General features: G+C 36.4%; 1 protein-coding gene across 2 annotated transcripts; it reads right to left on the bottom strand.

Moving 5' to 3' along the window:
• Positions 1–6,784: 6,784 nt before the first annotated feature.
• LOC116032463 (protein STICHEL-like 3) lies at positions 6,785–13,791 on the bottom strand. 2 transcript variants are annotated; one of them, XM_031275036.1, is made up of 7 exons: positions 10,787–13,791; positions 10,311–10,530; positions 9,284–9,805; positions 8,307–8,895; positions 8,052–8,115; positions 7,575–7,663; positions 6,785–7,125 (listed from the first exon to the last, which is right to left on the bottom strand). In XM_031275036.1, the coding sequence occupies exons 1-7, from the start codon at positions 12,848–12,850 to the stop codon at positions 7,059–7,061; spliced, it is 3,615 nt and encodes a 1,204-aa protein (XP_031130896.1). In that variant the 5' UTR covers positions 12,851–13,791; the 3' UTR covers positions 6,785–7,058. The 2 variants fall into 2 exon arrangements, with proteins under 2 accessions (XP_031130896.1, XP_031130897.1); XM_031275037.1 differs by lacking the exon at positions 6,785–7,125 and having other exon boundaries at positions 7,380–7,663.
• Between the last annotated feature and the right edge of the window lie 213 nt (positions 13,792–14,004).

Raw genomic sequence — 14,004 nt, 5'->3', positions numbered from 1 at the left:
TTTCAATTACACTTTTTTGCGTTTTGCAGTGTACTTATGTATTGGTAACAATTTTTTCTCCATTACACTATGAATGAATTAATCATGGATTATGTATACTATTAATGAATGTATATGATCAATGTATATATATTTTTTGAAGATGTTCTTTGTATTGTTCTATTACCAAGAAGAAAAATTGAGAATTTTTAGTGATTAATAATGTCATTTTTAATATCATTTAAATATATTTATTGATAGATGACAAAAAATATCATGTCACAATAGTGCTAGGACCAACGGAAATGTTTAAAAAATATGACTAAAAGTATATTTTTTTTTGGTCAGTTCACGGGGTCTTTCTCCGTTCGCTCCGGGAGGCACAGGAGCTGGCCCAGGGGGAAGCGCTCAGTTATGGTAATCGAACCCGAGTTCTCCCGGAATTCTTCCCAACAAAGAGAGCTCATTTGCCACTTGACTAAAAGTAGAATGATTCATATAAATCTAGGACAAAAAAAAAAAAAAAGAATTAACAATTAGAACTTAATAGACAGAAATGTCCTTATATTTAATCACATTCACTTTAAAAAAGAAAAAATTAAAAGTGAACTGATATTTATAAATTTATGATTAAAAATGGAATTAAATCTTTATTATTTATTTATTGAAAACTTATAGGCTTTCATTAACCCTACCCCATAGGAGCTTGTATGGAACCAAACACAATGTTGACTTAAAACCTTATGGCATGTTTGGTTGGATGTAGTTTGGGGGGATTGCAATTCAGTGAATTTCCAAATTACAGTGTTTGGTTGGAGGGAATTGCAATTCTGCAGAATTGCAATTCCCTCCAAACAAGGAATTGCAATCCATGGGGTACCCCCATGAATTGCAATTCGGTGGAGAGGAGGGGCAATTTGTTGGTGTAAAGACAATTTTGCCCCTCCTCCCATACCCTTTGTTTTTTTGTTTTTTGTTTTAATTTGAAAGAATTATTATTATTATTATTATTATTATTATTATTTTGAAAGGATTATTATTATTATTATTATTATTTGAATGAATTATTATTATTACTCCTTATTATTATTATTTGAAAGAATTATTATTATTATTATTATTATTGTTGTTGTTGTTGTTGTTATTATTATTATTATTATTATTATTACTACTACTACTACAATTACTACAACATCTACCACAACATAAGGGCATTTTAGTCATTTTGTCGTTTATTACTTTTCAATTCCTTGTACTCCTATTTCTGCATACCAAACACTGTAATTTCAATTCCTACTTTATTCATTGAATTGTAATTCCACCGAATTACAATTCTTTTCCCCCCTAATTCCTTCCTCCCAACCAAACGCCCTGTTAGAAGTGGGGCTTGTTGACACTTTCAACCATTTTACCTAGGGATTGCCTAAAGCCATTTTTTTTTTCTTCTTTTTCAACAACCCAGAAAGCAAGAAAGCCCCATCTCTTCATACCCTTCTAGATCAGCCTGTCTTCCATACATCCAAAGATTTCCCACTCATCCCTATCAGGACCATTCTTGAATATTCACGTTAATGGTAGGGCCCCATGCCCTCCTTTTGAAACCTTATTTCACGTTACAGTTTGTGTCACCACATTCATCATCTTTTGATAGACTAATTTTGCATGCATACATGTGCTTGGAGACCCTGCCATGAGCCATTTGAATGATGTTGTTGCGTGAAAAATGGACGCCCAGCTCATCAGCTTTCAATTCAATTTCCAATATTGAAAGCCTCTGGTTAACGAAATGTTTATTATACGATACCAAGCAACAAGAAGTAGTATTTATAGAGGTGAATTGACTATTTGTGCTCCATTAGGTTGAGAAAATATGAACATATTCTACAATGTAATAGGGTCAGTTGTATTCCAAAAAAAAAAGTGCGGAGTAGTATTTATAGACTTTGATGGCTTGTAGCCGTTACAAGTGATTAAAGCTAAGGAGATTTAGACACATGTATGTCTCAATAGTTTTCCTAACATTAAGAGCCATCGGCGTGGGCAAATTTTATTGTGGACCTGTCCACAATGCATGGTAGTTCATGCATCAAAACGGAGTTGTTTTGATTCAATGAAAAGAAATAGTATAAACGGTATTCCTTTCACGCCGTTCCGCAAAAACGTAATTTTGTGTGTATAACATATTCCGTTACATTTTATATGCATTGCAGTTTCCTTTCAATACAAATACAGTTTCTTTTCGATATTATATACTCAAACATGTGAAACTATTATTCAGTTTCATTTTATATACACTGCAGTTTTCTTTCAACACAACTACAATTTCATTTTGATATAATTACAGTTTTATTTGATAATATAAAAACAAATATGAGGCAGTACCATTGAAGATGAACTGTAGTTTTATTTACGGAGTTTCGTTAGGATGTGACGGCAACCATTTCTTTATTTAAAAAAATTGTGCCATTTTTGGACCATGATCCACGATATAAGACCATCCACACCAATGAATCATACACGGTTCTTGAGAAAATATTGCCAACATGGCAAGAGAAAAGTGGAGTGAGAGAAGGAAGAAGTTGGTTCTGGAAAACAAAGGATCATATCAATAAAGTGGGCCCCACACATTTTTTGCCCAGCCACACACGCGTGCGTGGCTGTCACTATGCGCCCAGCGGGAGCGTGGCTGTCACTATGCGCCCAGCGGGTGCGTGCACCTGACATTATCATTTATTTTTTTTTTTTTGAAATTTTGTTTTGTTTTGTTTTTTTATTCCTCCCTTCTCATTTTCTCTTTCCTAATCACATTTAAAAAAACTTCTCAATTATCGCGAAATATCCCCATTGATAAGGATGCTCTAACAACTAATCGGCGTGAGTCCACAACAATTATTTAGGTTCATAACAAGCCAATAGTTCGTTTTCTTGATTTAGGTTCATAGTGACCAACCACGGAGTTATGTCAGATTTAGTCTCCCCTCTTGATGAGGGAAGATTTATATGTATTTATATGTATTTTGGCATTTGAGCCTGTGACAAATTTGAAGATTACAACTTTCATTCTTGAATTTTATATTGTCGGGACTCTAACCATGACTACTAACTCAAATAAATGTTCATATGCGGAGTACATTGTGAAAATGGAAATTCTAAACACCATATTTCAATTTGATTATCGAATCTTGAAAGCAGTTGTTATGCCATGGACCCGGGTCACCTTACAATGTGATTCAGGTCACCTTGCAAGGTGAACCCGAATCTATGTTTACATTTTCATAACTCCATGTTCACAGTAAACTTAAATGTATAAACTGTGAACATAGAGTTATGAAATTGTGAACATAAACTACTCGAGTTCACATTGCAATGTGGACCCTGGTCTATAGTATAATTTGATTATTGGGGTCTCTAATTTAAAAAAAAAAAAATTGTGTACGTTTATAAAAAGTCCAAAGTTTCTAATTAAAGAAATTTGTATGGTTATAAGATATCAAAAATCTTTTAATAAAAAAAACATAGACTTTCATTTTCTTGATTGAAGTTCATAGAGACCGACCACGGAGTTTGCCAGCGGGTCGTGACAGATTTTTTTTAGTCTTCCCTTTTGACGAAGGAATATTCAGATGTAGATATAGCCTTTGAACTTGTGACAAATTTGAAGATTATTACAACTTTGATTCTTTGCTTTCATATTGTCTGGCTCACATACACTGATGCCAAACAGTTGGGCTAGCACAATGTCATGTTTACATTGATTACGTTAGTTTTTCAACTCATTATTGTATTGTCAAATATGGTATAATCTACCAACATAAACTGATTAATTATTATAATGCTCGTTGTATTATTAAATACTGTATAATTTATCAACATAACTTAGCTGGCTTACATTGATACCAAACACTAGCAAGAAGGTGTTCATCGTGTTTATGTTGTGATAGGGATTATTCTCTGATCTAGGTATACTTCCCGATATGTTCCTGTGTATCTGCTTGATATTAGGTCAGAATCGAGTGTTTCTTAAAAAATATTTTATTCCTGTAAAGTTGGGGCCTGCACCTATATAAGGTTCTTTTTACACCATCGCAATGCTAGTCATATTGTAAAATACTGTATAATTTAGCAATTTAGCAATCAAATGTTCATCATGTTTATGTTGAATATATTCTTTTTCCACCATTATAATTCTAGTCGTATTGTTAGACATAAGCTGACGCAAAAATATAATTTGTGTGTTGATGTCCCTGTCTTTGCCTATTCCACAGTGATTCTGGGTCATAGGATTAGGTCAGAGAATAATGAGGGAGCTGAGGACCACACTTCTCAGAATCCTGAATGAGAGATGAACAATTCTAATGCCATTGATCAAAATAAAGAACAATGCAGAAAGGGTTTTCTTTTCTATTCTTTCAATGAGCTGAGATTCGATTCTTTCAAACTTCAAAGTGTATGCTACAAAGATGACAGGGCTAGTGAACAAGATGTATCCTTCTCTGCTTTTTAAGGGGAAACTTTATAGGTATTCCTATTCATCTTAACCGTTGCGTTTTGTACTAGATATAATTTCGTACAGTGTGTCTGATTAATTTGAATATAGTGTAAATAAATATTGACAATACTAAGTATAACTCAAATAGCCAACTGTTAAGAGTTTCACATTGAAAAAATAAGGAAGATGTGATTTTAGTTATTTTCATGACTCTTTCCATGCCACCATGCTCACCCCCTTCTTTCCCTCTCCGGCCTTTCCACGTACACATGCCTACTCCTGTCGGTGGAAGTGTTGATGGTGCGCCTGGGGTACTTGGCCCTCGCTAGCCATGCCACGTCATTGGGAATTTGATGGGCTAACCTCGCTGACCATGCACCAGCCACCTCACCACTGCACCCCCTCCATGTCTCCTACCCATATATGCCCATGCCTTCATATATGCCACGATTCCAAATTTGCACCAGCCCAAACTACCACCTCACCAGTGGGGGGCGCGCCACCCTGTCGGCCATGCCATGGCTAGAGGAGGTAGGTTGGCCATGGGCAACCCACTCCCCCGTGGCTACAACGCCTTCCAAGGGCGCGGGCCACGTTGTAGGGCGCATCGCCTGTGCCAGTCACGCTATGGCATTTGCTCTTCTTGTTTTGGTGGTCCAATTGACGCCACCCTTGCCTTCCACACCTTGTTAGTCCATTACGAATTCTATCTTCTTACATTCTACTCTACCACCTCTTGGACCAAGACTTTCCCAATAAAATGGCCTCCGAGGTCCCACGACCCCATCACATTTAATGAATCAATCTCATTTTTTTTTTCATTTTAACCTTAAATCTCAATGCCAAACTATAAAATATAAAGAAATAAAGTCTTACCTATCAATTTTATTTTGTTTTTTTTTTAAATATAAAAAAATAGCACATTAGAATTATCATCACTTTAACTTTATTTATGGGATTTGAGCTAGAGTTTAGACTTTATAGATTAATTATCATTATGTATATGTTAATGGGATTCTTAATGATCTCTCTTATCTCACTTGCAATACAACCAAATTCTCTTTATAAATGTTATGTATATCATCTTTGCTTATCTACATCCTGAAAAAAAAATAAACAACACAAAATTTGTATTCAAATATATCAATTCAAAAAGATAAAATATTAAATTTTGTGCGTTTTTTTTTTATACAAGTGATGCTTTATGTAGAATCTCAATATTTCAACTCTTTCATCACTATTATAATCTATAACATTAGCTCCATATTCCTTACCATTTTAGTATAGTACTTCACTAAAACAGGACAATTCAACATTTGCCACTGAATTAATTCAAAACTCTTTGTCAACTATTATGTAGTATAATAAAATTCCAGTCGACACTCGATGTTAGGGTGCTTAGATTCTTTGAGCTGAAAATATTTGAGAAATGATAGAACAATGTATTTATTGGAATATGTATTTACTGACAAATTTATTGTTTTAAATTTGTTTTGAATTGAAGACTTATCATTTATTTTTGTTTATTACTTATAGATGGATGCTCTGAAAACTAACAATTTTGTAGATAGATTTAATGAGTGGATCATCGATCTGAGGGTATATAAAAGCATAAACAAGTAAAACAACTCAAAGCTTTATGTGGTTGCACATTCATTGACCAATATGATGTTGGATTTTAAATTATTGAAATGTATGTGCAATCAATATGAGTATATGAGGATGACAAATTTGACTTTCAAGAAAAAAGTGTTAAATTAAGTCTAGAAAATATTTATTTTTCAACGGGACTTCTCATAAATGGTAAATTAATCTTTTTTTTTTTAGTATTACTGACTCTTTTATAATGTAATATTGTAACACATTGGCATTTGAACCTAAAACCTCTCATTTGAGAGAGTTACAATTATGTCGCTCGACCACAAGGTCTTTGACAACTAGGAATTTAGTCTAATTTAACCATTATCAAAAAGTTAAAGCACAAAAAATCTATGAACATCCAACGCAATTATCAAAAGTGGATCCTACTTCAACATTATCAATTTTACAATTCATTCGCTATTTTCTTTACATCCTTGTAATACTCTCTTACTCTCAAAAGTGATCACACTTACAAATTACATTTAAAAAAAAAAACAATTGTGAGAACAAAGTAATTGCATCGGATATTTTGAGAACAAGTATTGGCAATACCTGGTACAATCTAAATAGTATACATAGTTATACCAGATACATAAAAACACTGGTGCCGATCAGTACCGCAATGAAGTAGCAAACATGAGGGCAAGAATGAAAAAAACACAAATCCATCATGTTTACAACAAACAATATCCCATATTAAAAAGCAATTTTATTTCATAATTTTGCAACTTGATTAATCATCACTTGGACCATACTATTCAGTGTCAAATTGATCCCATAAAGAAATGTCAATTACACAAGCAAGAAAACTGGTAAACTTAAACAGATGCTGTCCAGTATCAAGGATATTTCAAGTTCAGATGTAATTAACTAAAAGAAGCAACATTTAGGATTGAGATAAACAATCGAAGAAACTATTCGTGCGGATTCAGAGAATTCTATGCATACCTTAAAGTCCACCAAAAGTGGGATTGAACAAAGAGTATTTTCTCTCAACAATGTTCTTCTGTTTTGCACTGGATCATTTGACGAGGACGAGGAGTAATTCGGAAAGCACACAGAAAAATAAAAACGAATAACTTTCACGACCTGATCAATATCCATGATACAATTAACGGTGTAGTGATATTATTCCAAACAAATATCAAGTTCGAAATCAATGGCATTTAAAGGTAGACATAAGACGTTAGTAAATAAATCTAAAGAGGAGAGCCGGGGGGTTGTTAGGGTGGCTAACGCTTTGTGCAGTTTTAGAGAAGCGAGAAAAGCAAAGAGGCGTAAATCGTAATCAATAGAAGCTCTGATCTTCCATTTCTTATCATCTATCATCATACCATTGAAACATGTATTTAACAAATAAAATATGAACTTTTCATTTCGTATGCATAAAAAAAAAAACAGAAAAGTACAACTGAAATCTGCATTGCAGCCTTTAGGCACATCTGGTATGTTTTTCTATCGTTACCTTGAAGACCTACCAGAGAGACACTTCCCGCAAGAGACCAACTTCAGTAAAGCTTTCGGTCTCCTACTTCTGGTTTTCAAGCGCGAAAGCTGCACATTCAAAACTCTGTAAGTTTACTATAAATTAATCAAGAAAAGCATAAACAAAATTCCGTCCTCCACTCCTCCCCCGAGCCCCCAGACATAATAGCAAATCAGATTGCGAAACTTTTGTTTTTTTGTTTTTTTTTTTTTTTGAGTACTACTAACTCTGTTACAATGTAGTATCTGTTCATAGCTACTTTCTTAACCTATTGAAGCACAAAGAGTCAATATTGCTCCCACTAGGACTAAGCCCATGACCTCCCATTTGCGAAACTTTTGTCTTAATTTCAGCAAATTCATGCAAATGACAAATTTTAGTGTTGATCAAACATTTTGGACCCAACCCAAAAAAAAATGTTTTTGGAAAGGTTGGACAAAAAATAATCACAGCTACCTTTCGACGTGATACTCTTGTAGTCTTCCAGCAAAGCAAGCTTCTAGATCTTGGTTCCAGTCTCCTGCAAAACAGAAAATATTAGTTTGCTTATGTTCTATGGTCGAAAAATGTACGATACTCAATATGGAACTTATTACATTTACTATACAAAGCATTATATTGACACATGGGGCACACGCACATTTTACTACTCTACATAAATAAACACTGTTCACAAAATAGAGGTATGTGATAATTAGGAAAAGCACATACAGATTCTCTTGTTCGAGCTTTTCGGCAATAGAAACAGCCTTGCGTTGTGACCATCCACTCTGCTGGGCGCATCCTTCTGCCCGTTGAAGTACATGAGCAAGAGATACCTTGCGTCTCATCAGGCTCAGGTTCGGGTTTCCGTTCCCCAATTTCCTTACATCCGATACAGATGGTACGTTAGAATTCTTAGCGGTTGAGGATGCTTCTCCAATATAATCATTTCCAAAACTCCGCCTATCAGGTTGTGTCTCGTGAATATGCCTCTCGTGTTTGACCTCTTTCGGAGAAGTTTCTAATTCCACGATCTCGCTTTTACCGATTCTAGTAGTGTCAATCTCTGTCGAAGCACCTTCTCGTTCTTTTCGAGGCCTTCTATTGACATCATCATTGCCAAGACCGGAGGATAAACCATCGTGAGATGCGGGAAAGATGATCGATCCTGCTCTTGAATCTTTCCTTGATTCACATCTGATTTCGATTGTCACGGGGGATCCAATAACAGATTCAAACGCTTGTAAAATATGTACCCTAAATTTCTCTGCCTTGGACTTCGTTACGTGTGAACTGAAAACTAAATGCACTGTTGGAGCTGCAGAAAGACATTCAGAAGAAACAGTAATTATCGGATTGCTCGAGGCAACTTTAATACAAGCAAATGAAAGAACCGCGATACAATCAAGAGACTTCATATACAGGACTAATCGTTAAAAATTTTGTTAGCTTAATCAAAATCTTCATTACATACATAGTATCAATGTATCAGCTAAATATGTTAATCCGATTCACACACTACACCTAATTCAGTATGAAAGTACAGACAAATAATATGTCCAAGCCTCCAAGGTTTCATCGACTTAAGGTTTTTTGTAAATGCAATGAAAATTAAGGGAGGGAAAGAGAATATGAGATTCAAAAACCACCATACAATACAAGTAATAGTAATGGTTTTACGGATTAAATAAATGTAATTAAAGTACCTGCACCAAATCTAACGGAGGTCAGGTTTCCTTCCCGATACAGGAACTCCTTTAAGCTAGTTATCTGAATCCTTTTGAGCACATTCAACCAAATATCTTCAATTTCATTTTGAAATTTACCGGGCCCTTGTCCACTACTTACTCTATTTCGATCACTAGAAATGCTGTTAGACTTTTGAGGAATAACTCCAGCTCCAGCATGTCCATTTCTATCAACGATACCTCTCTTCTTAGAACTTTCAGCTTGAACTTTTAATCCTCTTTCTCTTTGAGACATCTTAGTATGCCCGACATTGCTTGTCCCGGGTATCTCTCTTCCACCTCCATAGTTTAAGCCTAGGGGGCTTTGATTAAAACTAGTGTCTGCAGAGGAACTGGGTAACAGATACTGCTGATCTGGTGCGAGTTGCAGTAATGCTGCAGTAAGCCAGGTTAGTCTGTCGTTCGACACTCTCAGCTGCTTTTCGGCCTCGGATAACGTTTTCAGAGCCTGACGCAATTTTTCCATATCATCTTTAGATACTGAAATCAAACCAAAAAAGCGGTCCCTTCAATTAAGGAAATATAAACATATGTAGCTTGGTAAAGGACGACAAAGTTGGAACTTAGAAAATAGGGTTTTAGAAATGTCGGAGATCAAATTTGGAATTGTTTCCAGAGCAAATTCGAAGAAATCGAGAAGGTTATCAAATATGGGCGATTGTATGAAGCGGAAATGTGTTAGTTTTAAGCTATACGCGATTTCAGATTGTTTAGGAGTCTTTAAGGAATGAAATTATGGAATTCTGTTCCATAGACCACTCAATCTTCTATGCTAAACAATGATAAACACTGAAAACTAACTATTGAGTCATTCATATATTGAATTATTGATTCGGTAGGTACTTTGAATCAATTTGAGCTATAAAAATATCCCTAGCCATCAACAAAAGTTCACTTGTACCACAACGATCTTACCAATATGTAAGAATATATCAACAATGCTAATGACTATGCAATTGAAGATGCAAAATTATAATATGCGTACATGCTTGGCGGCGAAAGAACTTCCTTCGAGGTCTTTCTTTTGTGAAGTCATAGATACCGGCAAGAATGTCAGTAATAACAGTAGCAAGTTGTGACATTAAAGCCAAGGGCTCGACACCGGATTCCATTATCTCCCGCAGACTTTTCACAGTATTGACAGTGTCTGCTGATAATGCCAGGTCAAGTAGATCGACCAATTTCTCATCCGAAATAAGCCCAACCTGTCATGCAACACAAGAATCTTAAGAAAAAAATAAATTGTAAAAAATCCAATGTTCATGACTAATGACTTGTTAATCCCATACAGAAGTAATTTTTATAGCCAAAGGGTTAATTATCATTAAAAAAATGACATTTTTATCACCAGGAAATAACTTGCAGCTTTAGCAAGGTAAATGCTATTAACAATGATGGTTTTTGAGGTTCAGAAATAATACCAATAGCTAAGATCCAATTACACGAAATAACGAAACTCACCAGTTCTTGTACCAACGAAACAGAGATTCTCTGCCCAAGCAAACTCAACTGCTCAAGAGTCATCTCAGCATCCCTCAACGATCCATCTGATCTTGTTGAAATAAGCTTTAATGCATCCTTATCAATTTCTAGACCTTCTTTGGTAGCAATCCATTGCAACGTATAGATTATATCTGCATCTTTCAACTTTGGGAAAAAGAACTTTTGGCACCTCGATATGATTATATGAGGCAATGTATCTAGGCTTGAACAAACAAGGACAAAAAGAACTCGCCTAGGAGCCCGATCGATAACCTTTAGAATAGCACTCCAACAATCAGGAGGCAAATTATCGCAATCATCAAAGATAAAAATTCTATACTGAGATGGAAAATGGGAAATGATCATAGTGTCAAGAAGGTCCATAATATTCTCAAAATCAAAATTACTGACAGGGCCTATTTCTCTTATATTTCGACTTTTCCCCATATCGTGTGAAATGCAAGAATTGCAAGCTCCACAAGGCTTGGGATGCTCTAGAGACTGGCAATTTAAAGCCCTAGCAAATATGCGTGCACAAGAAGTCTTCCCTGTACCATTAGGCCCGTAGAACACATAAAGCAATCCAACCTTCCTCTTTGCAACAGCATTAGAAAGAGCTTGCACAACCAAACTCTGCCCCACCAGATCTCTAAAGGTTTTTGGCATGTATTTTTGAGTAAGACTTCGGTGCCTCACATTACCATGACCATGAAAATTACGCTGCCCACCAAACCTAGCTTCTGAAGCAAGATCAGAGTCAATTTCGTGCTTAAGTAGATTGTCAGCAAAGATACCCAATTCTCCCGAATAATCGTGAAACCAAGCAGCATTTTCAGCACTTTCTTGGGAGCCAGAAGGATCAAGTAGTAAAGGCAATGCTTCTGCAGATTTACAAGATGAACTCGAGTATTCAGACATCATAGGGATATTTTGACTGTCCCTCACTTGAGGAGCAGCACCAGTTTTCTTTAACCTTGACTCAGACAGCCCACAATACAAACTCCTACCTGCCAAATCAAGAAAAGATTTTCCCCTATGGTGAATTCTTGACCAGTTCCAAGGAATGCCACATCCATTCCTAGGAGCCCTAGTGACGTTTTGGTGGCCATATTCTTCATCTCCCTGTTCTACTTGGTATCTCTGGTTTGACGTACACTGACCAAAAGAATTAGAAGCCACAGACATTTCATTCTCACCAAATGCATCTCTGGAAGCAACAGAAGCACGGGATCTCCTTGCACCTCTAAGTTTACGTTGTTTTACCCTCCCACTGTGGTGCCCGCTAATGGATGCTTCCCCTCTCTTTGAAATCTTCTTGCTGTGACCATGTCTTCCGTGAACACGAACCTGCGATGAAGCCACCTCATCACTGTCCAAAGAGAACTCATTCAGTTTTTCAGATAAAGTCTTCACACGATCATCTGGCCCATGCCGTCTGCTCTGCTTAATACTTTTATCCCTTTGTTCAGAGTTTCCATGAATACTTTCCTGAACGAGATCCTTTACCTCATCTCGAAGCCCATTTCCTCCAGCAACAAGATCAGTCCCCAGATTCCTCCCACTTGATTCTTCTCTCCTGACCCTTCTCTGTTCTCGATTTCCACTCTTGTTACTGCACTCACTTGCAACTGCTGTCCCACCAATATTCCGCCTATTAACTTCACCACTGCCCACTTTTGAAGTCGATAGGTCAGCTATAGGTGGTAAGGTTTCAGATAACCCTCTACCATCCCTTGGTATCTCCAATCCTACAGACTGTCTAGCAGTGCTCATCTCCGCAGCCCTTTCAGCTGCTACGGGAGGGGCTTCCACAACCGAAGGGGAATGCCACGAGGGCGGGCTTGCAGAAGGATCCCTCAAGGACCTCGATCTCTGAAGGGCAGCAAGGTCCCTCATAAGAGACCTATCACCCAAGATGGGACTCTGCTTATGCATATGATTCTTTAAATGAATACAATTTGTCAAATGTATATGATTCCGAAGGTGATCATTAATGTTACCATTTACATCTTTAAGTATGCGGTTACGAACAGCCTTGGTCATGATCACCAGCACACAAGTTGATCCAAAATTGGAAATTCTCTAGAATTATTAATACTAGAAATCAAGAAAATCAACATTCTATCAACCCAATTCTACCCCAGATCTTCTCATTAACCAAATCACTATTTGAAACTTGAAACAACTTCCAATTCACCAAAACAAATATTAATAGCGTCTCAATAGGAAACAAGAAACCCCCAAGTAATCAAAGATTCACCTTCCGGAAATCCCCAAACATACTATTACTACACTACTTAAGCATATATTATATTGTAACTACAAACTCATGTCCAATGATGACCCAGAAAACTATTGACCAACTTTAACCCCAAAAATTCAAAATTCATTGCTACTCATGCAAAAACCAGGGAAAAAATCTGAATTAGAACATACTTTGAAACTGTCAATTACTGAGAGGCAGTGACAAAGTTACCATCTTTTCTTGAAACCCTTGATTTCTGGTTCAAAGGCCACAACTTTACAGCCTTGCAGCATAAAGGGTGAATGCAAACAGCATGAAACCGGAGGGGAATTGTCAGTTCAGACTTGAAACATCACCACATTCACCTCAATCAAGAGGCAACACACTTGTCCACTATTGCCATCACTTTCTTTCACTTAAATCAGATCTCCCTCTATACACTTTCACGGGAGCTTCTTTGAATAAAAACAATGGGCGTGCTCACAACTATGTAAGTCTATGTGTGTGTGGGAGTGATAGGGAGAGCTAGCTGAGAGTTGAGAGTGAGGAGAACACAGTAGAGTGTAAAGTGTTGTGTTTGAGAGTGAGATTGTGAGGATGGGAGGTAGAGAGAGAGATGGAGAGTGGAAAGTGTGAGTGTGTGTGTGTGTAGAGACAAAAACGGAAATCGTTGAATGGGAAAACGCTACGCAGGACGGAGGGCGTAAGGAATAAGGATGGGACTATGGAGAATATGGTGATGACAGATAGCTCCGGAAGTGGAACAGGACAACAACCAAAACTACTGTTTTTATTTGCTCTGTAGTTTTACCCCCAAAAAACTGTAAAAATATATATATAAATGATAAATGATAAAATGTTAATATTGTATCTATTTAGTATTTATACAAGGTACAATCAATAAAGTTTTTTGAAATACACCATGTAGTGGAGACAAGTTTCTCCTTTATGG

Source organism: Ipomoea triloba, chromosome 10, assembly GCF_003576645.1.
Source record: "Ipomoea triloba cultivar NCNSP0323 chromosome 10, ASM357664v1".
Taxonomy (NCBI): domain Eukaryota; kingdom Viridiplantae; phylum Streptophyta; class Magnoliopsida; order Solanales; family Convolvulaceae; genus Ipomoea; species Ipomoea triloba.
This window is presented reverse-complemented; position numbering and strand designations above follow the sequence as displayed.

Excerpts from the sequence above, each read along its gene's own strand:
- LOC116032463 (XM_031275036.1), bottom strand. The coding sequence starts at position 12,850 with ATGACCAAGGCTGTTCGTAACCGCATACTTAAAGATGTAAATGGTAAC. Across the intron at positions 9,806-10,310 it reads GTTCTTTCGCCGCCAAGCAT|TATCTAAAGATGATATGGAA; the intron begins GTACGCATATTA and ends GTTTGATTTCAG. Across the intron at positions 8,896-9,283 it reads CTCCGTTAGATTTGGTGCAG|CTCCAACAGTGCATTTAGTT; the intron begins GTACTTTAATTA and ends GTCTTTCTGCAG.